At 43.8% G+C, this 26,702-nt stretch overlaps 1 protein-coding gene across 1 annotated transcript; it reads left to right on the forward strand.

Annotated features, from left to right (window-relative positions):
• The first annotated feature begins 1,662 nt into the window (after positions 1 to 1,662).
• On the forward strand, positions 1,663 to 26,702 carry LOC131699527 (uncharacterized). The gene is made up of 5 exons (XM_058996608.1): positions 1,663 to 1,911; positions 2,024 to 2,333; positions 3,610 to 3,848; positions 23,442 to 24,946; positions 26,675 to 26,702. Exons 1-5 carry the CDS (start codon positions 1,663 to 1,665, stop codon positions 26,700 to 26,702), a joined length of 2,331 nt encoding a protein of 776 aa, XP_058852591.1.

Genomic DNA, 26,702 nt, shown 5'->3' on the forward strand with positions numbered 1-26,702 from the left:
AGCGCCGAATGTTTTGGTATTGTTTTGTTTAGTGACGGCGTAGCCGTTTGTTTATTTTATATTATTTAGTAACGTGGATGGGAAGCCCCATTCACATGGTATTTTAAAAAACTCGTGCAGAAGGTGGCCATCTCCCGAATTAATTAGGTGATTTAATTTGTTGCTAATCGGGAGATGGTCACCTGTTATAAAAGCCTGCAGCTCTCGGCACTCAGGGTGGGTGTTAGAGAGGAGAGAGCGAGCAGAGAGACGGAGATTGAAAAGAAAACCTAAGGATTAGTGAAGGCTATAGCCCAGCTTCATCGCGTTGTTTGTGTTCGTGATTTTGTTTTTTTAACCTTTTTATTTTTCTCTGCGAGCACACAGTGTGTTTTTGTTTAAATATTTATTTTATTTTTGTATTTGTTAATAAAAACGGCAGCCAGCCGATTCTTCACTTTACCTGCAGTACTCTCTGGTGTCAGTATTTTTTCCATTCCTGCTTCTGCCGTGATGTCAGACCACTCGTCCAGCCTGTCACAGCGTTTGCTGTATTGTTCATAAGGTCTGCACTCCAGAAGAGAGTGTCAGAGGCGAGATGTGAGTCTAAATTAATAGAGAAACAATTGCTATATCTAAAATATACTTGTTTAGAATTGTTCGTGTTTGTTTTACTTTGGCCAGAGTGCCATTTGCTTTGTTTTGTGTGTTCTTTTGTTTAAACTGTTTATTTTGTCAATTATTAAATACGCGCACAGCAGCGCTGTTTTGCCTCTACAACCATTGTAATTGTTTCATTTCCTGGTCTGACAGCACCACCCACACGCACCACAAATTTCCAGCTGTTGCGTCGTGTCTGTGATCGCTTCTGGTGTGCACAGTGTTTTCGCAGCGAATTTGTCGTGTCGCCCCAGTAAAAATCGTGTAGCGTCTGGTGTGTGAAGGCCTTTATGGGTGCTTGAAAATTTGTGGATGTCTTCTTGATATCATTCTCCACTTCAGAATATCAGCAAACTGTGCCTGGTGCATTCGGAAGTATGCTGTGAATTGATCTAAGTGAGAATCAAATTCACGCGTTAACATGTGGTATTCTCCCGATGTGGTCCTCTTCTGTAATACGTCGTGCACCCACATGCAGTCTTCCCACGTCGATTCATTCTTCTAGCCAGCAGCAAATACAGTAGGTCTTCTACACGTTCAGACATTTTTTTCTCAGCATTAACATGTGATAATAAATGTACATATACCGCAAGGTTTCCCACTGCCAGTGTAATATGAAGAAACGCAGGGTTCACCGCTTACCGCTACCGCTCCAGTGTAACCAGACCTTAATGTTGTTAAAATAAATGTTAGCTTGCGAGGTTCGGGGGAGTGGATCTGGGGGGACCGCTAATCTCTAATCTTTCAATTTTCTAATCATTATTATTATTATTATTATTTATTTCTTAGCAGACGCCCTTATCCAGGGCGACTTACAATCGTAAGCAAATACATTTCAAGTGTTACAATACAAGTAATACAATAAGATTTACTATTTAAGACCTGATCACCTGCACCTTTTCTGTCTAGTGTTTCGTTTTTGAATCCTGACTGGTAGTGTTTCGCATTACTCCCGAAAAAAAAAAAAAAAAAGGTTACGAAGACCATCGCAAGATTAATACGCACAGTCTTACCTGCTTCCAAATGGAAAAGCTTTCAGCTTACGCATTCCCTTCCGACTCAGACGAGTTCCTGCCTCCGACCCCTCCACCGGTCCGTCTCTGTCAGGCATTCCGTTCCTCGTCCCGGTCCATGACCGCACCAGCCCCGTCAGCCAACCTTGCTTCCACCCGGCGTTCAGCTAGGCAAGAGCGGGGCCCAAAGCGCGGTTCCGCTAGCCAGCCCCTACCGCAGCTCCACTACAAAGATTGGACGACACCTAAGCTGCTGAAAGTAATCTTTGTAAAGTCCATTCCTATTCCCGTCGGCGGAGATCGCAAGTCCCTATTTGTTACCTATTGTGAAGCCTTGTCAGCCGAGCTGATTTTCCCCTCCCACTTGCAAGCTTCAGCTGTTAGGCCCTACTCTTCTGCTACTCTCTCCGTTCCTGTTCCTGCTGCGCATACGCAAGACTGCTTTCGCAGCCCAGCTCCCCCCGGCGGCGCAGTCAACGCAGCCACAGCATCTGCCGCAGTCACTCACCCCGCCCATCCCCTCCTCCAGCAGCGCCCCTCAGGTCACTTTTAATCAGCTGCAAACTCTGCTCCAGCCCATTATAGACTCTCAGCTAGCTCTCAGCGCCCTTCTTGACAAACTGGAAAATCCTGCTTTGGCTCCACCCGCCTTCAGTTCCAGCACTCCTGCTTATACCCTTGGTACGTCTTTTTCAGTACCCCCCCGTTCCCCCTCCAGAGTTCAATCTCTCCTCAGCCACTGTAGCAAGTTCCTCTTCTCCCCGTGCTATTACCAGCCATTCTATTTCACCAAAAATTAGAAAGCTAATAATCGAAGGCAAGGATGTTAATCTTGTCTCTATTCTCATTGCTTCTTCTGAGTTTTTAGATCACAGAGTGGTTGACTGCGGAGACGTTTCGGTCACTCTAAAATCCCGCGACCCACGTCTTCAAAAAAGCCTTTCCGTGGGAGAATTCGTCCTCGCTTTCTCCATTTATCGCGAGTAGTAATGGTACGACAGCGTCTGTCACTTTTCTAAGCCCCGCCCCTTTTGATTGATTTATGACCCTAAGCCCCGCCCCTTTCACACCGTTTGATTGATTTATGACCCCAAGCCCCGCCCCCTGCCACGCCCCTGAGTGATTTATGACCCTTAAGCTCCTCCCCTTTTTCCCATGGTTTGATTGATTTATGACCCGTAAGCTCCTCCCCCTTTTCCCACGGTTTGATTGATTTATGACCCTTAAGCCCCTCCCCTTTTTCCCACGCTTTGAGTGATTTATGGCTCTAAAGCCTCGCCCCTTTTTCCCACGCTTTGAGTGATTTATGGCTCTAAAGCCTCGCCCCTTTTTCCCACGCTTTGAGTGATTTATGACCCGTCCCTTTTTTACCGTACATCCGTCAAAAATAGCCCTCCTTAAAAATGGCGTCTGTTGTATCCTTATTTTATAGACTATTACAAAGAAAAGATAGAAAGAAAGAAGAGAAAGCAAGTTGTATTAGTGCGTTGTTTAAAAAATAACGTATGAAAATGTAATTTAGAAAAAATGTTAGCCGGTGGAGGACTTTGACCCCCCACGTCCTCATTGCAGAGAGCGGGTAGAGCGCAGGCATGTTTGGACATGTTGTAGGGTATGACGCTATCTATGGGAGGGGCTTGTATCAGGGTTCTAATAAAAAGGAGTTTCTTATTTGAGGTTCATACTGCTTAAAAGAGAAGAATCGTTAGCATGGATTCCGCAGCATTTGGCTATATTTCAGACAGCTCTTGTGACGAGTGGTTTGATTTTGATTACGTTCCAGAGAATAGGGATGCTGAAGATCCCGAGGCGCCGTAGCAATGGTGTGTATCTGAAAAAGTGTGTTTTCTACCTTCTTACGATCTGCCGAACCAGAGTCTACCTACCACCCCTCCTACGGAGCCGGAGATTCCAACCGAACCTGTCTTTACACCGTTGTCTCACGCTCTTCCTACAGAACCCTCGGAGGATCACGACGACCCCGACAGCCTTTATGGAGTGACATTCACAAGAATCCTCAAGATTGTCAAGGGCCTTCTGGCCTCTCTACTGGAAGTGATCATAGACCGGGATCTGCAGAAAAATTGCGCCGGTTGCGCCGTGGACCACCCCAGCCAGAGACATCATAGCTGTCTCTTTGAAGTAGACTACGGTTATTTCAACAAGAGGTTTGAAGAACTAATAGCTAAAATACACGTACCTTGGTTAAAGATTCTGGTTTCTAAGGCTCTTCATCTACTCGATTTTTTCCTTCCTCTGAACAAGATTCAGAAGCTGGTTGAGGATTGTTTAATTGAACTGAGACCTGAACCTTACATAAAAGAGAAGCTCCAGCAGCTGCAACAGGACCTGGATGAAAGGACTCAAGAAGTGGTTAACAAGATAACTAGATCTTTCTATAACAGAAACTTTACAGAACCCCAGGCTCCTCTGACTTATTACGGGGTTTTTGACTTTGAAGATGGGGAACCGCATGACTCGGTACAGAATGCAGAGTGAGTTGGAGGGTCTTCTGTTTGAACTCGTAGTTGACAAATTGGCTTCCCGGGCCCTCTTTAAAAACCCCTTGTCTGTCGATGTAAAACGTTTCACTGAGCTAAAAAGAGCTACGCTTGAAATACACGCCTTGGTGGATCCTAAATATTGGGCTGAAATGATTGCTGATTCTGTAAAATGTGAAATACCTTTAAATGTTTTTCTAACGGTGATGATCCCTGAAATGTTTTACACTGTGTACCCCTGTAAATGGGAGTATTTACTGGTGTTGTATACATACGTGTCTGAAGCTTGTCTTTATCATCTCGTCAATGGTCTGAATACAGATATCTCTAGAGCTGTAAAAGATACTGTGTCTTGTTTAATGCATTACTATGAAAGGCAATGTCTCCTGTTTATGCGTCGTTTAAAGTATCCAATCATAATTGTTAATCTGTATACTGTGTGAATAAACCCTTTTGTACTTTACAATCACCGCATTTGTTTGACTTTTTTTCTGAAGGGATGACTCTTCAGCAAATGAAACGAATTTACTATGATGTTTCAAATCCTGGTGGGTTTGGAGGCCGACAGTCTCTACAGAGAGTTCTTAGGGAGGAGGGGTGTAGGGTTGGTGATAAGGATATAGCTGAATGGTTATCTGAACAAGACACTTACACCCTACATAAACCCTCTAGAATAAACTTTAAAAGAAACCGCGTATTTGTATCTAATATTGACGATCAGTGGCAGGCCGATTTAGTAGATATGTCTAGTCTGTCAAAGAAAAATAACCGCAACAAGTTTATGTTAACATGCATAGATGTTTTATCCAAATTTGCATGGGTTCAACCTCTAAAAAACAAAACAGCTGGGTGTGTGACAAAGGCTTTCAAGAAAATCCTTGAAAGCGGTCGTTCACCCAAAAAATTGCAAACTGATAAAGGTAAAGAATTTTTAAACAAGTCCTTTCAAAACTTGTTAAAAAATATAGTATTGCAGACTTTACCACCGGTAATGAATTAAAAGCCTCTGTTGTTGAAAGGTATAATAGGACTCTAAAGACTAAAATGTGGAAATATTTTACAGCCTTCAACACTCATAAGTATTTAGATAAGCTAAAAGAATTGGTTCGCTCTTATAATAATTCTTACCATAGAAGTATTAAAATGAAACCTTCAGAAGTTAATGAAGACAATTCCTTTAAAGTTTTTAAGAATCTATATACTCAGGAATTCCCGTACAAACCACCCAAATTCAAGTTTCAGATTGGGGATGCTGTTAGAGTATCAAAATTAAGGGCCCCCTTTATAAAAGGTTATGAGCAGACATACACGGATGAGATTTTTAATATATACGAACGATTGCCTAGGAAACCCCCTGTATACAGGCTGAAGGATTATGATGGAGAGGAAATAAATGGGACCTTCTACGAGCTTGAATTACAGAAGATAAAAGGGACGGTAGATAGACTGTTTACGGTAGAGAAAATCTTAACCAAGAAAAAAGAAAAAGGTAAAAAGTATTGTCTTATAAAGTGGCGGGGTTGGCCGGACAAATTTAACAGCTGGATCGAGGCCAAGCAGCTGCAGAATATTAAGGGGACTCCATCATTGTAGATTTCATTACACCGTGGCTACTGACAAGATGGATCAAACCTCCTTTTATGTGACTCTACCCAGTAACGCCTCAAAGGAAATATTTCCGAAGAACACTATAGCCGATTTTACTATACGGTTATCAAAACCTGTGAATCTACAAGGAAAATGGGAAGTTGGATTAGCAGAGATCCAATACCCTTATACGTGGGAAAATATAAGTGATGCAGAGAATAGATTTTTTACCCGTAGTATAGATACGCATGTTAAAACAGTATTTAAATTAGCCGCCGGTTATTATGATTCTGTAAAGGAATTAATCAACGCTATGAATAATGCTTTTCGAGATAGATTGATAGACATAGAGTTATTATACAAATCTGTAGAAAGAAAAGTTTATATACATGGAGATGCCAAATTGTACCTGTATACAGAGGGTCAATTAGGAAGGATCTTGGGGTTCTATGAAGCCGCCGCTGAGAAAGCTTATAAGAGGGGGTTTTATCCTGCAGACATTAGAGCAGGATTTTACACTTTGTATGTATACACCGATATAATAACCCATCAAGCAGTGGGTGATAGCTACGTCCCCCTTCTAAGATGTGTACCTATTAATGGATCCCCCAATGAAATAGTAACAATAACTTATGACCGACCTCATTATGTAGCTGTCAGTAAGAATTGTTTTGACACTATAACTTTGCAACTTAAGACGGATCAAAACAGTCTTGTTCCATTTCGTTTTGGGAAGGTGTGGCAAAGTGCCCCACCCCTGTGTGCATTTGTGTGTTTTGTGTATGTATGCGTGCGTATGTTAATGTTGGTGTATAGATTGGTACACAGGATATAAACGGGTCTGTGTTTCACGTATATTTAAAAAGTGTAGATTTGTATTTAGGCACGAGGAGGGCACAAATCACTTCACGTGCTGGTTAAATGTAATATGTGAGCACGGGGTTGCACAGAATTAATTCACGTGCTGGGATTCAAGTGAATAATTAATTAGTAATTGAATCCCAGCACAACAGTATAAATAGGCACATTTTTAGTCAGTCAGGGTGGGGTGTTCGGTGAGTGGAGAACGGGATTGGAGACGGAGGTAGTAATTGTTAGAATAAGAGTAATAGTTAACGTGTTTTCACTCACCGTGTTTGTTCGTCTGTCTGTCCTGCACCGTCTGTTTAGTGTTTAGTCGTTTTGTATGTCTGTTTATTTTGGCGTCAAGTGCCGTGTCCTGTTTTTGTACTGTTAAACCTTTTTATTTTGTTAATAAACGCTGAGTGCAGCCATTGCACTCAGCTCATCATCACAACCACTGTCTTTGTTTGAATTCCTTCCTACTTCCGGTCTGACGCCACCCACTCTGGCCGTCTTTGTGACACGTGGTGTCAGAAGTGGGATTTGAACCCACGCCTCCATACGGAGACCAGAAGGGGTCTGGATTACAAAAAAAAAAAAAAAGCGCAAGAAGAGGGATGGGGAGAAAGAGCTGCAGGAAGCAGCAGAAGCAGCGGTCACCCCAACCAGCAGTAGCCACCCCACTGCCACCGGGTTCCCCACCGTCCCGAGAAATATGGGACTGGTTAGTGCACCCCGAGGGGAAAATGGAAGGCTGGAGAGACGGCTGCCGGGACCTGGAGGACCTCCTCGGGGGCCTCGAGGACCAAGGCTGGTGCATGGCCTGTGGGGTCCAAGGACACACGGTGGCGATCTGCCCCTTCCAAGGTGAGGAGGAGGAACAGCAGCCCGGGTGTTACTGCTGTGCTGAGCCTGGGCATTCCCGCACCAACTGCCCCTGGTACCCCCTCGGTCAGCTACCCCAACGATGCCCCATCTGCGGAGGTGAGCACTTCGTGGCCCACTGCCCTGTCCATCAGGAGAGGGAGGAGCAGGGGTCGCCTGAGTCTCCACCACCAGCAGGGGGAGGTAGACTGCTGCTCCCACCGCCCCAACCACAACTGCAACAGCGGCCAGAGGAGCCAGAGAACCTGTTCCCCTGGTGCACCTGGTGCGGAGAGGTGGATCACCGCTGGAGGGACTGCTCCGAGGTGCCACCGAGCTGGTGCGGGCGATGTGAGGAAGGGGGACATGACTGGTCAGGATGCCCCTATGCCAGCTCGCCAGTGCCCAAGCGGAAGGAGCCCGAACGTCCTACGCCTGAGTGGGAGGAGCCCGAACGTCCTACGCCTGAGTGGGAGGAGCCCGAACGTCCTACGCCTGAGTGGGGGGAGCCCGAACGTCCACAGCCCAAGAGGGGGGAGTCGGTGCGTCCACAGCCCAAAAGGGAGGAGTCGGTGCGTCCACAGCCCAAAAGGGAGGAGTCGGTGCGTCCACAGCCCAAAAGGGAGGAGTCGGTGCGTCCACAGCCCAAAGGGAGGCAAGTCGGGGCTTCCACAGCTCTGGGACCCAAGCCACCAGCAGAGGGAAAATGCCTGCTGGTTCAGCCCCAAGAGCCGGAAGGGGAGGGGTTACAGGCCCAACCCCCTGGAAATTTTTGGGGGGGAGAGGGGCAGGAGGCTGGTGTCCCCCAGCAGCCTCTATTCATGCTGCTGAAGGCAGCACGGCGCGCACCAGCCCAGCCGCCACAGCGGAGGGAGCCAGCGCCGCCAGGAGCAGAGGAGCTGCCTCTGCCTCCGCCACCTCCACCGCTTCCTCCACTAGGAGTAGAGGAGCAGGAGCTGCCTCTGCCTCCACCACCACCAGGAGCAGAGGAGCAGGAGCTGCCACTGCCTCCACCACCGCCAGGAGCAGAGGAGCAGGAGCTGCCTCTGCCTCCACCACTTCCAGGAGCAGAGGAGCAGGAGCTGCCTCTGCCTCCACCACCGCCAGGAGCAGAGGAGCAGGAGCTGCCTCTGCCTCCACCACTTCCAGGAGCAGAGGAGCAGGAGCTGCCTCTGCCTCCACCACCTCCAGGAGCAGAGGAGCAGGAGCTGCCTCTGCCTCCACCACCTCCAGGAGCAGAGGAGCAGGAGCTGCCTCTGCCTCCACCACCGCCAGGAGCAGAGGAGCTGGAGCTGCCTCTGCCTCCACCACCGCCAGGAGCAGAGGAGCTGGAGCTGCCTCTGCCTCCACCACCGCCAGGAGCAGAGGAGCTGGAGCTACCTCTGCCTCCACCACCGCCGGGAGCAGAGGAGCTGGAGCTGCCTCTGCCTCCGCCACCACCCGGAGCAGAGGAGCAGGAGCTGCCTCTGCTGCCCGTACCTCCGCAGGGAGTACGGTGGCCGGAGCCCCAGAAAGGGGAGCTGCCGGCCACGAAGAAGGGGGACGAGGTCTGGAGACCACTTTCCCCAGCAGCAGTTTCGCTGCAGGAGTTCTTGTGGCCGGAGCCCCACAGGAGGGAGCTGCCGGCTACGAAGAAGGGGGAGGTCGGGGGACCACCTGCCCCCGCAGCTTTTTCGCTGCAGGACGGGACCAACAGGCTGTCAGCCGTGCCACTACCGGCAGGGGTGCTGACAGCATTGCCAGCCAAGGGCCCACTGAAGCCTCCCTTCCCAGCCCGAGACTTTGTCCTGGACTGCTGGGTTTTTAAAGGGGGAGGTGGCCGTTGAGGCCATGTGTGCTGCGCACAAGGGGGGGTATATGTGGCAAAGTGCCCCGCCCCTGTGTGCATTTGTGTGTTTTGTGTATGTATGCGTGCGTATGTTAATGTTGGTGTATAGATTGGTACACGGGATATAAACGGGTCTGTGTTTCACGTATATTTAAAAAGTGTAGATTTGTATGTAGGCACGAGGAGGGCACAAATCACTTCACATGCTGGTTAAATGTAATATGTGAGCACGGGGTTGCACAGAATTAATTCACGTGCTGGGATTCAAGTGAATAATTAATTAGTAATTGAATCCCAGCACAACAGTATAAATAGGCACATTTTTAGTCAGTCAGGGTGGGGTGTTCGGTGAGTGGAGAACGGGATTGGAGACGGAGGTAGTAATTGTTAGAATAAGAGTAATAGTTAACGTGTTTTCACTCACCGTGTTTGTTCGTCTGTCTGTCCTGCACCGTCTGTTTAGTGTTTAATCGTTTTGTATGTCTGTTTATTTTGGCGTCAAGTGCCGTGTCCTGTTTTTGTACTGTTAAACCTTTTTATTTTGTTAATAAACGCTGAGTGCAGCCATTGCACTCAGCTCATCATCACAACCACTGTCTTTGTTTGAATTCCTTCCTACTTCCGGTCTGACGCCACCCACTCTGGCCGTCTTTGTGACAGAAGGTCATAGTGAAGGTCCACTTCAGACCTGTTAAACAGTCTCTTTATATATAATTGAAAAGAATATGAAAATGAGGGTCTATGGAGATTCTAACCCCTATATACAATATTATAAAAATCAAGCTGGAAATGGGATGCCAGGGTTTACTGGGGCTCCGGTAATGTACGGGGCAGGGATCGGGGGTATATTCAGAGGGCTTTTTAGAAAAGCTATGCCTTTACTTAGGAGGGGTTTTGATATAGCTAAACCTCATTTAAAGTCAGCGGCTAAAAATATTGTGAAGGACGTGGTGTCGAACGTGATAACATCCTACGCTACTCACAACCATGAGGACCCCCAATCAGGATCGGGGCTAATGGTGATGTCAAGAGGCTATAGAAAAAAACGTCCCAGTCCTCCAGGAGCTCGAAGCCGATCCCGTAAAAGGGCTAGACGTGCACCTTCTAAAGCATTAAGCAGCAGATCGCGGAGGAAGAGGTCTGTTAAAAAAACAAAGGCACGTCGTAAAAAGAAAACTAGAAACATCTTTTAAAACATGGCTCTAGTTCATCATTTATCTCAAGAATGTGTAAAATCTGAACTGGATTTATTCACCGTACCTTACACCCAGACAAGTATAGATAAAAGCCTATGTTGAAATACCACCGCTCTCAGCCCTTTCGGACACCGCCCCTCTTGAATTTTATATTGCAGGAAACGGGGAGGATTATCTGGACTTAAATAACACTCTTTTAAGATCACAAAAGCTGATAACACTGATCTAGATGTCAATAGCCCTGTAAGCATTATCAACTATCCTATAGCTACAATTTTCTCACAAGTAGACGTTTCCTTAGGCGAAAGATTAATTAGCCAGAGTAGTAGCACATATCCTTATAGAAGTCTTATAGAAGTCTTGCTCAATTATGGTAAGGAAACCTTGGAATCTCAGTTTTCGGCTGGGATGTATTTTAAAGACACCGCTGGCAATATGGATGTTGGAGATCCTGCAGGGGCAAACGAAGGCTTAAGACAAAGAGGTGTTTATACCCGAAGAAGTCACATATTTGAACTTTTAGGACCTCTACATTCTGATATTTTTTTTCAAGAAAAACTCATGTTAAATGGCCTTGATGTAAAAATTAAAATGATTAGGGCTAGTGATAGGTTTTGTTTAATGGCTGGCGATGCAAACCAGTACCTTTTAGAAGCCTCTCTTTATGTCAAGAAAGTTAAAGTGTCTCCGGATGTGAAAATAGGGCATGCTCAGGCCTTGATGACTTCAAATGCTAAATATCCTATTGAAAGGGTCGCTGTGAAGGTTTATAGCATTCCTAGAGGACTCAGAGTTAGTAATCAAGAAAACATGTTTCTGGGGCAACTGCCTAAATTTGTAGTCATAGGTTTAACAGATAACGATGCCTTTAGCGGTGATTATGTAAAAAATCCTTTTAACTTTAAACATTTTGATGCCAACTTTATAGCATTGTATGTTGATGGAGAACAAATACCCTCAAAACCTTTTCAACCCAACTATGCGAATACGCACAACTCTGTTAGAGAGTATTATAGTTTAATACAGGCCACTGGAAGACATCTGAAAGACAAACCTCTGATTATCGATCGTTCCGATTACTCTAGGGGGTACACCCTTTATGCTTTTGATTTAACCCCCGACCAAGAAGCAGGGGATCACTTTTCTCTAGTTAAAACAGGAAATATGCGCCTTGAAATGCGCTTTTCTGTTCCGCTGCCGGACACTGTAAACCTAATCATCTATGCTGTGTTTGAGAACGTCATAGAGGTCTCCAAACAAAGAGCTGTTCTCTTTGATTACTGATTAAATGAAATAGAGTCATTTAACGTGACCATGAATACTTTACAACTTACCTCAATACTGACTAGTAACCCTTTTACACAAAAGAGTTTTTATGGGGTTTTAGCATGTGACCAACTGCCTAAGGGTAGAATTAAAAAAAATCCTGCTTTGATCATCGTGAACACTCATCCTCAGAATTATCCAGGGGAACATTGGCTGGGCCTTTATTTAAAAGATGGGAACGGTGAATTTTTTTACTCATACGGTTACCCCCCGGATTTCGGATATTTTCCTAAAACTATTATGGAATTTTTATTCAAAAACTCTACACAGACTGTATTCAACAACCAACAGCTGCAAGGACCAAAGACCGCTACATGTGGACATCATTGTGTTTTTTTCTTATATCATCGTTCTAAAGGTCTTGCCTACCGTGAAATCCTGAAACTATATAGTGAAAATGTTGATAAAAACGATTATATGGTCTACAATTTCGTTCAAAAAATATATCCCTCTAAATCAAAATATATGTGTGACGATGCGTGTGTGCAGTGTGTAAATTCCTGCCAGGCTTTTAAAAACAAATGTTTTAAATGTTAAATAAAAACGCTGTTTGAGACAATAAATCCTTAAACAATATATTTTTTATTGAATGTAGTCATTTTAAAAAATCAACAAGTATATTTGACACATGCATATGTACATAAAAAAGCAAACATTGAAAATACACAAGAAAAAAAGATTTACAAATTAATAGTCTTCCCAGTCATTTTTTCTCTTTTTCCTCCTTCTGGAGCTCTTAAGAGGGTTAATTTTAAAGGCCTGCACACGGCTGCGGGTCTGGGTATTAGGAATCACAGAATTAGGGATATTTATACATGCTAGACCCTGCTGGGGCCCTACGATCTGTAACATTACTGACCCCGGTAACTGTTTTAATTAAATCAACCATATGGGTTCCTCTCGCCACATTACCCCGTAAAATAAACTCTCCTTGATCGTTCCACGAAGTAGTACTAGAGTTCTGGATCATGGCCTGTAAAATAAATTCAGCATTCCTCTTGGATCTGTGAGGGACGCTTCTCATAACATAATCCTCTATCTGAGAAACTTTCTCTTGAGCAGTACTCTGTCCGTCTTGAGGAGATGCCTGGGGCCCAGTTGTATTATCAGTGACAGCATCATTAGGAGGGGTTAACAGTGTTAAAGTATTAGTTTCTTTTTCATCCTGTTTAATCAAGGTCAGATACCTTTGTAAAAAAGCAGTATATAGTTTAATTTTTTCATAATCGCTAATATCAGTTCTCAGTAACACACTTTTCATATCGTTATCAAGACGGCTTTCCACTGCTTTTCTAATAGGTTCAGGAGAAGTGGAAGGGCCTTGTCGTAGTCTGTCAATCTGTTGTTGGGGAACGAGGTACATTTTCTGAGCATACTCCATACTTTTAACGTCTTGCTGTTAAAAGATCTGATAAAAAAGGGATGGCAATGCCTAACAAGGAACCTATAAAACCTCCTTTTTGGTTTACTGTTTTTCTCTTCTTTTTTAGAGGTTGTTTCTATTACATAACTTCTTTATTACAACTTTTTCTTTTTTAAGTCTTTTTAATTGGGCTTTGGTCAAAGGAATATTCCCCCTTAAAGTGTTTATGGCTATTTCAACAATAGATTTGATAAGATCATCAGAGGCCTCTTGTAAAACGATTCTTCTCTGGGGAGAAGACCCGCTGACTAACCTTTTTAAGAGGGGGAGGTTTCTTTTTATTCTAGCCGACATGTTGTCTGCTGTTGATAAAATAATCTTTTTAAGTATCTACAACCCTTTATAACCTCTTAGCCTTAGGTTTTTTCATAATATAGGTAGCAGGCCAATCAGATTGGAACAAACCTGTTCGTAACCGATAATCTTCAGGGGTCTGTGCTTTTAAATCTACCAAGAGATAACCGTACGGTTGTTTTGTCGCATCTTCAAAAGCTTCTAAAAAGAAATTAGAGTTTCGCGGGTACATCTGTCTCGCTAGGGTGCTAATCTGCAGTTTGTCTCTGGGATTTTTAAAAAGAATCATGTAATTAGCATTTAAGTTTATGGTACGACTCATTTTACCCTGAAAAAACAAATTTTGTACTAGATATAATATACATAAATTCCTATGGTGCGTGTATTTTGTAAAGGCTTTCTGTATTTCATCATTTTCACTAGCTACCTCCATCAAATCGTCAATAATGATTAAATTGACTTTGTTAGGGGGGAGTAAGGTATCATCACAGAGAGATGAGGGTATCCCTTCAACAAATTTTAAATTAGGAAATTTACAAGCTAATTCATCGTATAATTTTTGCCAGCAACTATAACAGTATATTATATTCTCAGGAATTTGCGACAGAACCTGTGAAGAGTTTTCTAAAAGTTTTTTCACAAAAAAACTTTTCCCTGAACTAGAGGGTCCCGATATGATTGCTGCAAAAGGGATGGAAAGACGTACATCAAAACCTCCTTCAGTATCCATAGGGCAATGTGGTGTAGTCAGACTTCAATACTCTCTTATTGTACACAATCTGAAAAGTTTTCCTGTGTGGTCTATTTTCTAGCTGAAACTCTTTTTTATTTCTGTGAATTTGGGTCCCTTCGATCAAGATTTTTTCAGGAGGGGTGTCTCAATCAGGACTCACGAAATTCTGAACCAAATCTTTCAGAGATGAGAGATTAATAGTTTTGGAGTTTTCGTAATTAAGGGTTATGCCCTTAATTTTCAGACATGTTTTGCCGTCCTTTGTTTTATAGCCGTATGTTTTAGGACCCCCTGAAACAAATTCTGTAATGTAATCACCCGGTTTAAGCTCACTGGTCAATTCCCCTAGATAATCACCTAGCGGAGGGTTCCAATCTCCTGGTTTGCTCACAAAGATTACAGAGTCGGTGTCATGGTAAAGGCACCTTCTCTGTAGGCGATCCATCAGGTCATACAGTTCTAAACGAGCGTATGCGGTTGTAAAGGCCGCGATAAAGATGTTTACATTACCAGGGGGTGTGTACGAGTCAGAAGCGTAGCGCCACTGCACTTGGGCCACGTTTTCACCGACAAAGAAAAAATGGGAAACCTTGTAGCGTTTTGAAAACACATACTGAAAAAATTCTGCAGGGTTTCTAACCAACGTCGTGGATAATGGGTTTGTTTTCTGCCCGAACTTCCCCCAAAGACTGTTGAGAAACAGTTTGGAAATCTGTCTTTTGGCAGGGTTCACTGTTATGTTCTCAGGGTCTAGGGCTATACCTTCTTTGAGAAGGTAATCGCTGATGTACTTCTCTTTGCTCTGGGCATCAACGCATTGAGATGGGTATCCAGAACTCTCTTGCTTACCCTTCAGATGGGCATTGATATACCCTGTAAACAGAGTATCAGAAGTCTGAGGGAAATGCCAAATTTCATGGATTTTAGTCACCGCATAACCCTTCTCAAGGGCTTTGAACACCTCCACAGAACACCAGACTCCTGTTAAGGATCTTTCAGCCTCATCATGGGTGCACGATTCTGTCTGATTTAGTGTCTCTGTACAAGTGCGACAAAGGGTGAACATCAGTTTACCACAGATTCTAGAGGGGAGCACCGGAAAATACAGACCCCTAGGGGCAACACTGTTAATTTAAACAGACCAAAGTAATTACTCAAATCCTCAAAGTCGTGATAAATTATGGTGGGGTGCTCTATGGGATACGTCTTGGTCTTGTTGACAAAGGGGTACAAACTTGTGAAATCGTAGTACTCTATCCTCTCGTTTTCTTCAGCTACATAATGCAACGTGATAGCATTCGTACGGCCTCCGAATAAGGATTCGCGAGGATTAAGGCGTTCTGGACCCTCATATTTACTCACAAAAGTCTGAACCGACGGATCCTGCTTTTTTAAAGCATTCCATTCATGTTCCCATATCACCCGTACATCAAGACCATAGACCTTTTTCAGCATCTTAACCTTAGCGTTAAAATGCTGGAACATCGTCCCGCACGATTCCTTAGTTAAAGGATGGCTGTCATTAGAGTCGTAACACACGGCGCAGCCATGGTAGAAACAGCCTGCAAATTCATAGGCTGTAGGAACACCCTCTACAACCGCGTAACCATCCACAAAATATCTCCCAAACTGTTTCTCACCATCGTTCAAAGCGTGCTGAATGTATATATTTTCAGTTTCAGCAACATACAACAGCCACTGTATTGAAGCATTTGAAAAACTCTTCTGCTGCTTTGCATAATTATCAGCGGGTACAATACCTATTGTGTTCTGAGGCAGAAATTTAGTCCTGTACATAGCCATGCACAAGGAGGCGATTGTAGTGCATTGGAAGGGGTCAATCTCGCCTACTTTGTAAACTTCTGTTTTGAAACGGATACACGCTTCTTTTAAAATCTCGACATCGTTCTTACAGTAAAACACCATCTCCTTTTTGAAATCAAACACGCCATCCTTAACGGTCGCATACCATGCATAAAAGTCCTCGCGGTCTTTAGCCATCATCTGGTGAATACCGTAGTACTTAGGATCCGGATACGGGCCCACATAGGTCTGGTTTTCAGCAGTATTGAAGAAATGTGGGAAATACCCTTTAGCGGCGTCAAATCCCATCGCTTTAGGCATAGCGCTCAGCCGCATAGGTAAAAAGTTCAAAGAATCAATATACCTCATATTGAAAGTTTTGTCAATGAAACACATCAGCTTGCTCCCCTGAGATATAATCTGGGGGGTGAGGGCATTGTGTACTAGATGATTCATGAGCAGATAACCATCATAACCTTTTGAGTTATGCGCTATAAAAGTATAGTCTTTATATCTGTAATTACGGTATCTCTGAAAGAAGGCCTTCACACAATCCTCTCCATCCCAAGACCATTCGACACCATCCAAATGGATGCAATGCAGATAATTGGGTACATGAACACCATCCTCCTGTCTACATTCAAAATCATAGAAGACATAATTCGTAGACACTTCAGGGGCCCTGAGAGGGGATATGAAGCATTTATGTGGGGAGTCAGGGTCCAGCGGGGCCTTACATGTCCTACACTGCGCTGCTAAACACATATGCTTTTTTGGTTTATCAGGATTGATGGTGACTAACCTACAACAAGATTCACACAATTTCAAGGTATCACAATGTGAAAACATCAGATCTAAAGTAACAGTGGAAGGGGTCCAAGCAGCCTTATGAGAATCATAACAAGATTGTGAACGACAATTTCTATGACACTCATCACATTTAACTTTCCCCTGAGGATCCTGAACACAGGATTCTTGAAAGCAAACATTGCAATAGTTCTCGCATTGATGGCCTGCCTTGTTGCTATAGACAGTGTAGCAGTGCTTACACATGTAACGGGCACCCAGAAAAGCCTTCAGATTTACAATGCCGTAATAGTGCTGGTCATGAAAAAACAGAAACACCGTTTTTGCTTTAAGCTGGGGGGTTGTTTCGTATCTTGCAAAAGTATCTGTTTCAGGACATCTGTAAACCACTACGATTTTAACTTCAAGAAGCTGTTCAAATTTAGAAATGTCTGCAAATGAAACCATCTGATCTTTAGTCAAACCCACTGCTTCTTGCAATTTTAACCCCTCAACCACACATGCACTATGCGTTCTATCAACTTTAGGAAGCATCAAACCCGCTAAACAGTAAGAAAAGCACAGCTGATCGTCTTTGTTATAACAGATGATGAGATGTTGGGCTTTCTTTTTAATGATACCGCTGTTCATAATGGTTGATAAACCACGCCGCAATGGCTGTCATTAGAGTCGTAACACACGGCGCAGCCATGGTAGAAACAGCCTGCAAATTCATAGGCTGTAGGAACACCCTCTACAACCGCGTAACCATCCACAAAATATCTCCCAAACTGTTTCTCACCATCGTTCAAAGCGTGCTGAATGTATATATTTTCAGTTTCAGCAACATACAACAGCCACTGTATTGAAGCATTTGAAAAACTCTTCTGCTGCTTTGCATAATTATCAGCGGGTACAATACCTATTGTGTTCTGAGGCAGAAATTTAGTCCTGTACATAGCCATGCACAAGGAGGCGATTGTAGTGCATTGGAAGGGGTCAATCTCGCCTACTTTGTAAACTTCTGTTTTGAAACGGATACACGCTTCTTTTAAAATCTCGACATCGTTCTTACAGTAAAACACCATCTCCTTTTTGAAATCAAACACGCCATCCTTAACGGTCGCATACCATGCATAAAAGTCCTCGCGGTCTTTAGCCATCATCTGGTGAATACCGTAGTACTTAGGATCCGGATACGGGCCCACATAGGTCTGGTTTTCAGCAGTATTGAAGAAATGTGGGAAATACCCTTTAGCGGCGTCAAATCCCATCGCTTTAGGCATAGCGCTCAGCCGCATAGGTAAAAAGTTCAAAGAATCAATATACCTCATATTGAAAGTTTTGTCAATGAAACACATCAGCTTGCTCCCCTGAGATATAATCTGGGGGGTGAGGGCATTGTGTACTAGATGATTCATGAGCAGATAACCATCATAACCTTTTGAGTTATGCGCTATAAAAGTATAGTCTTTATATCTGTAATTACGGTATCTCTGAAAGAAGGCCTTCACACAATCCTCTCCATCCCAAGACCATTCGACACCATCCAAATGGATGCAATGCAGATAATTGGGTACATGAACACCATCCTCCTGTCTACATTCAAAATCATAGAAGACATAATTCGTAGACACTTCAGGGGCCCTGAGAGGGGATATGAAGCATTTATGTGGGGAGTCAGGGTCCAGCGGGGCCTTACATGTCCTACACTGCGCTGCTAAACACATATGCTTTTTTGGTTTATCAGGATTGATGGTGACTAACCTACAACAAGATTCACACAATTTCAAGGTATCACAATGTGAAAACATCAGATCTAAAGTAACAGTGGAAGGGGTCCAAGCAGCCTTATGAGAATCATAACAAGATTGTGAACGACAATTTCTATGACACTCATCACATTTAACTTTCCCCTGAGGATCCTGAACACAGGATTCTTGAAAGCAAACATTGCAATAGTTCTCGCATTGATGGCCTGCCTTGTTGCTATAGACAGTGTAGCAGTGCTTACACATGTAACGGGCACCCAGAAAAGCCTTCAGATTTACAATGCCGTAATAGTGCTGGTCATGAAAAAACAGAAACACCGTTTTTGCTTTAAGCTGGGGGGTTGTTTCGTATCTTGCAAAAGTATCTGTTTCAGGACATCTGTAAACCACTACGATTTTAACTTCAAGAAGCTGTTCAAATTTAGAAATGTCTGCAAATGAAACCATCTGATCTTTAGTCAAACCCACTGCTTCTTGCAATTTTAACCCCTCAACCACACATGCACTATGCGTTCTATCAACTTTAGGAAGCATCAAACCCGCTAAACAGTAAGAAAAGCACAGCTGATCGTCTTTGTTATAACAGATGATGAGATGTTGGGCTTTCTTTTTAATGATACCGCTGTTCATAATGGTTGATAAACCACGCCGCAATGGCTGTCATTAGAGTCGTAACACACGGCGCAGCCATGGTAGAAACAGCCTGCAAATTCATAGGCTGTAGGAACACCCTCTACAACCGCGTAACCATCCACAAAATATCTCCCAAACTGTTTCTCACCATCGTTCAAAGCGTGCTGAATGTATATATTTTCAGTTTCAGCAACATACAACAGCCACTGTATTGAAGCATTTGAAAAACTCTTCTGCTGCTTTGCATAATTATCAGCGGGTACAATACCTATTGTGTTCTGAGGCAGAAATTTAGTCCTGTACATAGCCATGCACAAGGAGGCGATTGTAGTGCATTGGAAGGGGTCAATCTCGCCTACTTTGTAAACTTCTGTTTTGAAACGGATACACGCTTCTTTTAAAATCTCGACATCGTTCTTACAGTAAAACACCATCTCCTTTTTGAAATCAAACACGCCATCCTTAACGGTCGCATACCATGCATAAAAGTCCTCGCGGTCTTTAGCCATCATCTGGTGAATACCGTAGTACTTAGGATCCGGATACGGGCCCACATAGGTCTGGTTTTCAGCAGTATTGAAGAAATGTGGGAAATACCCTTTAGCGGCGTCAAATCCCATCGCTTTAGGCATAGCGCTCAGCCGCATAGGTAAAAAGTTCAAAGAATCAATATACCTCATATTGAAAGTTTTGTCAATGAAACACATCAGCTTGCTCCCCTGAGATATAATCTGGGGGGTGAGGGCATTGTGTACTAGATGATTCATGAGCAGATAACCATCATAACCTTTTGAGTTATGCGCTATAAAAGTATAGTCTTTATATCTGTAATTACGGTATCTCTGAAAGAAGGCCTTCACACAATCCTCTCCATCCCAAGACCATTCGACACCATCCAAATGGATGCAATGCAGATAATTGGGTACATGAACACCATCCTCCTGTCTACATTCAAAATCATAGAAGACATAATTCGTAGACACTTCAGGGGCCCTGAGAGGGGATATGAAGCATTTATGTGGGGAGTCAGGGTCCAGCGGGGCCTTACATGTCCTACACTGCGCTGCTAAACACATATGCTTTTTTGGTTTATCAGGATTGATGGTGACTAACCTACAACAAGATTCACACAATTTCAAGGTATCACAATGTGAAAACATCAGATCTAAAGTAACAGTGGAAGGGGTCCAAGCAGCCTTATGAGAATCATAACAAGATTGTGAACGACAATTTCTATGACACTCATCACATTTAACTTTCCCCTGAGGATCCTGAACACAGGATTCTTGAAAGCAAACATTGCAATAGTTCTCGCATTGATGGCCTGCCTTGTTGCTATAGACAGTGTAGCAGTGCTTACACATGTAACGGGCACCCAGAAAAGCCTTCAGATTTACAATGCCGTAATAGTGCTGGTCATGAAAAAACAGAAACACCGTTTTTGCTTTAAGCTGGGGGGTTGTTTCGTATCTTGCAAAAGTATCTGTTTCAGGACATCTGTAAACCACTACGATTTTAACTTCAAGAAGCTGTTCAAATTTAGAAATGTCTGCAAATGAAACCATCTGATCTTTAGTCAAACCCACTGCTTCTTGCAATTTTAACCCCTCAACCACACATGCACTATGCGTTCTATCAACTTTAGGAAGCATCAAACCCGCTAAACAGTAAGAAAAGCACAGCTGATCGTCTTTGTTATAACAGATGATGAGATGTTGGGCTTTCTTTTTAATGATACCGCTGTTCATAATGGTTGATAAACCACGCCGCAATGGCTGTCATTAGAGTCGTAACACACGGCGCAGCCATGGTAGAAACAGCCTGCAAATTCATAGGCTGTAGGAACACCCTCTACAACCGCGTAACCATCCACAAAATATCTCCCAAACTGTTTCTCACCATCGTTCAAAGCGTGCTGAATGTATATATTTTCAGTTTCAGCAACATACAACAGCCACTGTATTGAAGCATTTGAAAAACTCTTCTGCTGCTTTGCATAATTATCAGCGGGTACAATACCTATTGTGTTCTGAGGCAGAAATTTAGTCCTGTACATAGCCATGCACAAGGAGGCGATTGTAGTGCATTGGAAGGGGTCAATCTCGCCTACTTTGTAAACTTCTGTTTTGAAACGGATACACGCTTCTTTTAAAATCTCGACATCGTTCTTACAGTAAAACACCATCTCCTTTTTGAAATCAAACACGCCATCCTTAACGGTCGCATACCATGCATAAAAGTCCTCGCGGTCTTTAGCCATCATCTGGTGAATACCGTAGTACTTAGGATCCGGATACGGGCCCACATAGGTCTGGTTTTCAGCAGTATTGAAGAAATGTGGGAAATACCCTTTAGCGGCGTCAAATCCCATCGCTTTAGGCATAGCGCTCAGCCGCATAGGTAAAAAGTTCAAAGAATCAATATACCTCATATTGAAAGTTTTGTCAATGAAACACATCAGCTTGCTCCCCTGAGATATAATCTGGGGGGTGAGGGCATTGTGTACTAGATGATTCATGAGCAGATAACCATCATAACCTTTTGAGTTATGCGCTATAAAAGTATAGTCTTTATATCTGTAATTACGGTATCTCTGAAAGAAGGCCTTCACACAATCCTCTCCATCCCAAGACCATTCGACACCATCCAAATGGATGCAATGCAGATAATTGGGTACATGAACACCATCCTCCTGTCTACATTCAAAATCATAGAAGACATAATTCGTAGACACTTCAGGGGCCCTGAGAGGGGATATGAAGCATTTATGTGGGGAGTCAGGGTCCAGCGGGGCCTTACATGTCCTACACTGCGCTGCTAAACACATATGCTTTTTTGGTTTATCAGGATTGATGGTGACTAACCTACAACAAGATTCACACAATTTCAAGGTATCACAATGTGAAAACATCAGATCTAAAGTAACAGTGGAAGGGGTCCAAGCAGCCTTATGAGAATCATAACAAGATTGTGAACGACAATTTCTATGACACTCATCACATTTAACTTTCCCCTGAGGATCCTGAACACAGGATTCTTGAAAGCAAACATTGCAATAGTTCTCGCATTGATGGCCTGCCTTGTTGCTATAGACAGTGTAGCAGTGCTTACACATGTAACGGGCACCCAGAAAAGCCTTCAGATTTACAATGCCGTAATAGTGCTGGTCATGAAAAAACAGAAACACCGTTTTTGCTTTAAGCTGGGGGGTTGTTTCGTATCTTGCAAAAGTATCTGTTTCAGGACATCTGTAAACCACTACGATTTTAACTTCAAGAAGCTGTTCAAATTTAGAAATGTCTGCAAATGAAACCATCTGATCTTTAGTCAAACCCACTGCTTCTTGCAATTTTAACCCCTCAACCACACATGCACTATGCGTTCTATCAACTTTAGGAAGCATCAAACCCGCTAAACAGTAAGAAAAGCACAGCTGATCGTCTTTGTTATAACAGATGATGAGATGTTGGGCTTTCTTTTTAATGATACCGCTGTTCATAATGGTTGATAAACCACGCCGCACTCCCCCGCCTCGGGGGCAACGGATAACATTCACTACAAGCATCAGGGTCTCATCAGCCAGAATTGAACTATGACTTTGCAGTAGGGATTCAATATGGAGGAGAAATTCATCAATAGACAGAGTAGCACCAGTCATGTTTAGAAATACCGGGATATCCAGCGAATCAGCTCTTAACTCTAGGTGTACAACGTCATCCGGTTTCAGGGTTTCCCTAATTGAGGCTATCATACTTTCTAAAACCTCATGCATTACCACAAACATTTCACCATAAGAACCAAGATCATACAGCCGTCTGAAATTAAACCTGTACCTCAACTCTGTGTTATTAAAGCGAGGGCGTTGAATAATCTGTACCCCATTCTCAGTGTTTTCAACAGATGTCTCTTCTGAAGAGGTCGTACTAGCGCTATCAATTGAAGAAAAAGATTCCTGACTACTATCAGAGTCTGCATCTCTTATAAGACCGCCTCCTTGGATCGGTAGAGTGCCAGGCTTTGACATACCCGAAGTACCAGGTCTTTCATTATCAACAGTGCAGGGGTCAGACAATTTTGAAGTACCAGGTCTTTCATTATCAACAGTGCAGGGGCCAGACAATTTTGAAGTACCAGGTCTTTCATTATCAACAGTGCAGGGTGCAGACAATTTTGAAGTACCAGTTCTTTCATTATCAACAGTGCAGGCAGCAGACAATTTTGCTAAAGCAGCATCCAAACACTCTAGATCATACAGGGCCTAATGGAGTTCCGTACAGAGTGTACAAGAGTGCTTCAGGAGTTCTACGAATTCTGTGGAAATTGATGAAAGTGGCATGGGAAAAACAGGTTGTACCAAGAGCATGGCGCCGAGCAGGTGGAGTCTTTATACCTAAAGAAAAAGATTCTACAAGCATCAGTCAGTTTCGTCCCATTTCCCTGTTAAACGTAGAAGGCAAGATTTTCTTCAGCATTATTGCTCAGAGATTGTCAGCTTACATATTAAAGAACTGCTTCATTGACACTTCAATACAAAAAGCGGGCATTCCAGGTTTCCCAGGTTGCTTAGAACACATCAATGTGATCTGGCAACAAATTCAATCAGCTAAAAAGGAGAGGAAGGAGCTCCATGTGACATTCCTGGATTTGGCTAATGCATATGGTTCAGTGCCACATGAACTACTTAGGGCAGCATTTGATTTTTTCAGTGTACCGATGACAATAACAAATTTAGTGAAAGCCTATTTTGGAGATTTGCAATTCAGTTTTTCAACTTCAGAATTCAGCACTACATGGCAATGCCTAGAGGTTGGAATAATGGCAGGATGCACCATTTCTCCACTGGCTTTTACCATGGCAATGGAAGTAATCATTAGGGCATCAAAATGGGTAGTAGGAGGAGAGCGCTTGGCTTCTGGAATGCGACTACCACCAATTCGAGCATACATGGATGACATGACAACCATGACTACAACAGTAGCCTGCACTAATCGATTATTGGGCAAATTAACCAATAACATTGAATGGGCACGAATGCAATTCAAGCCCACTAAATCAAGGAGCATCTCTATAATTAAAGGCAAAGTAGTAGATAAAACATTCTTCATTAATGGTGAGGCAATACCAACAGTGTCTGAGAAGCCAGTGAAGAGTCTTGGGAGATGGTACGACGGGGATCTAAAGGACACAGTTCGTGTGGGAGAAGTTAGACAACAAGCAGTGGAAGGGTTGAAGAGCATAGACAGCTGCGCTCTACCAGGTAAACTAAAACTCTGGTGCTTTCAGTTTGGTCTACTGCCGAGGTTGCTGTGGCCACTGACTGTGTACGAGGTTTCTTTGACAACAGTAGAGAAGCTGGAAGCTTTAATCAGTTCATACATCAGGAAATGGTTGGGAGTTCCACGCTGCCTCAGCAGAGTAGGACTTTATGGTAAAGGAATACTGCAGCTACCAGTCTCTGCTCTAACCGAGGAGTTTAAGTGCGCCAAGGTCAGACTGGAAATGACATTAGTAGAGTCACGCGATAAATGCGTAAGGGAGGCAGCACCTGTGTTGAAAACTGGAAGAAAGTGGGCGGCAAAGAAAGCTGTGGAAGATGCAAAGGCTGCCCTTCGAATTGGTGATATCATGGGGCAAGTTCAGCATGGAAGAGGGGGTCTTGGTTTCAGTTCAACTCCTCCTACATGGCACAAGGCGGCCCCAGCTCAAAGAAGGAAGCTGGTAGTCAACGAGGTGCAAAAGCAGGAGGAGAGGATGAGGTGTATAAAGGCCATTTCCCAGGCCAAACAGGGAGAATGGATGAGATGGGAGAGTGTGGAACAACGCAAGATTGGCTGGCAAGACCTATGGTCAATGGAACAGAGCAGGATCAGTTTCCTCATCAGGTCAACATATGATGTTCTCCCATCACCACAGAACCTAAACCTCTGGGTTGGAGAGGATCCCTCATGTCCTTTGTGTTCATCACCTGCAACATTAAGGCACATTTTGACAGGATGTAAGGTGGCTCTTAGCCAAGGACGGTTTACTTGGCGCCATGACCAGGTGCTGCGATGTTTGGCCTTAGCATTGGAAGACAAGCGTAACATGACCAATAAGTTGCCACCTGTTCCATCAAAACATTACACACAAAAGACAACATTCCTCCGCCCAGGAGAGCAACCACCAAGAAAAGGTGTTAAAACCAATCCTCGCCCAGGACAACTGGAAGCTGCTAGAGACTGGAATATGCTGGCAGATGTTGGTCAACGGCTTATTTTTCCACCTGAGATTGCCACCACTAACCTTCGACCAGATATTGTCTTGTGGTCTAGATCAGCACGCCTTGTTCACCTAGTAGAGTCAACAGTGCCATGGGAGGACGCTGTAGATGAGGCGTATGAGAGGAAGAAACTGCGGTATGCTCAACTAGCCACTGAAGCGGAACAGCGAGGATGGAGAGTTCGGGTTTACCCAGTGGAAGTGGGTTGTCGAGGATTTGTGGCACACTCTACAACCCGGTTTCTCAGAGACGTCGGATTCAGTGGCCAAGAGTTGCGTCGCACAGTGAAGAACTTATCTGAAGCAGCAGAGAGGAGCAGCAACTGGCTGTGGTTGAGACGGAAAGATTCTGGCTGGGGACAGGTAAGTAAGCTGGGCTGAGTTGAGTGGGGGACGGAGGGGGGTGATTCTGGGACGCCAGAATCACCGTCGAGCCCTCTTGAGGTGTCGTGGGCTAGTCGACGAAACACTGAGGATGGAAGGTGCCCACTTGAAAACCCCAGAGATGTACCCTACTTAGCTCAATCCAGACGGTTGTCATGCTGATGCGCTGGGGAGGCCGCACTTTGGTTGATCCCCGGAGCCAGCATCGCAGCCGTTGTGTGTGCTGATGCGCCAGGGAGGCAAAATAAGCTGATCCCTGGAGCCAGCATTACACTTCAGCCATTAACACCAGACAGAAGGATATCTACATCATCATATGGAAGGAAACGTAAATGGATGGAGATGCATATGGATCACATTAGTTTACTGTAAAGCTACGTCTTAGTTGGTGCTTATCTTGGCGAGAGCCGAGTTCAAATCAGCATGAAGTTTTAACATCTACTCTCGTGTAATGGAAATCATAGGATTAACTACAGAGCTTTCAACTTTTACAGTAATAGGAGTACATGGGGGGGGTTTCTTCATTCAAATCAGGTAATGGAATGTTTGCACACGTTTCAGAAACCAGTTGTGTTATATCTTCAAGATTACAAGGAGGGCAATTTAAATCAGTTACCAAACTATTGCTAAGATCTAAATTAGATGCATCATCTAGAACAGGTCTTAGAGAGGTGTTAACAGTAGTCTTTTTAGCATTAAGCAGGGTATGAACATCGGCAGCATTGTCCCTCTTCATTCTATCTTTTTTAGTCATTTTTTATCAGACGTGTTTTTTAATGATCTTAACACAGATATAAGTTGTTCAATGTTACCTTCTAG

The sequence above is a fragment of the Acipenser ruthenus genome, chromosome 22 (assembly GCF_902713425.1).
Source record: "Acipenser ruthenus chromosome 22, fAciRut3.2 maternal haplotype, whole genome shotgun sequence".
Taxonomy (NCBI): Eukaryota; Metazoa; Chordata; class Actinopteri; order Acipenseriformes; family Acipenseridae; genus Acipenser; species Acipenser ruthenus.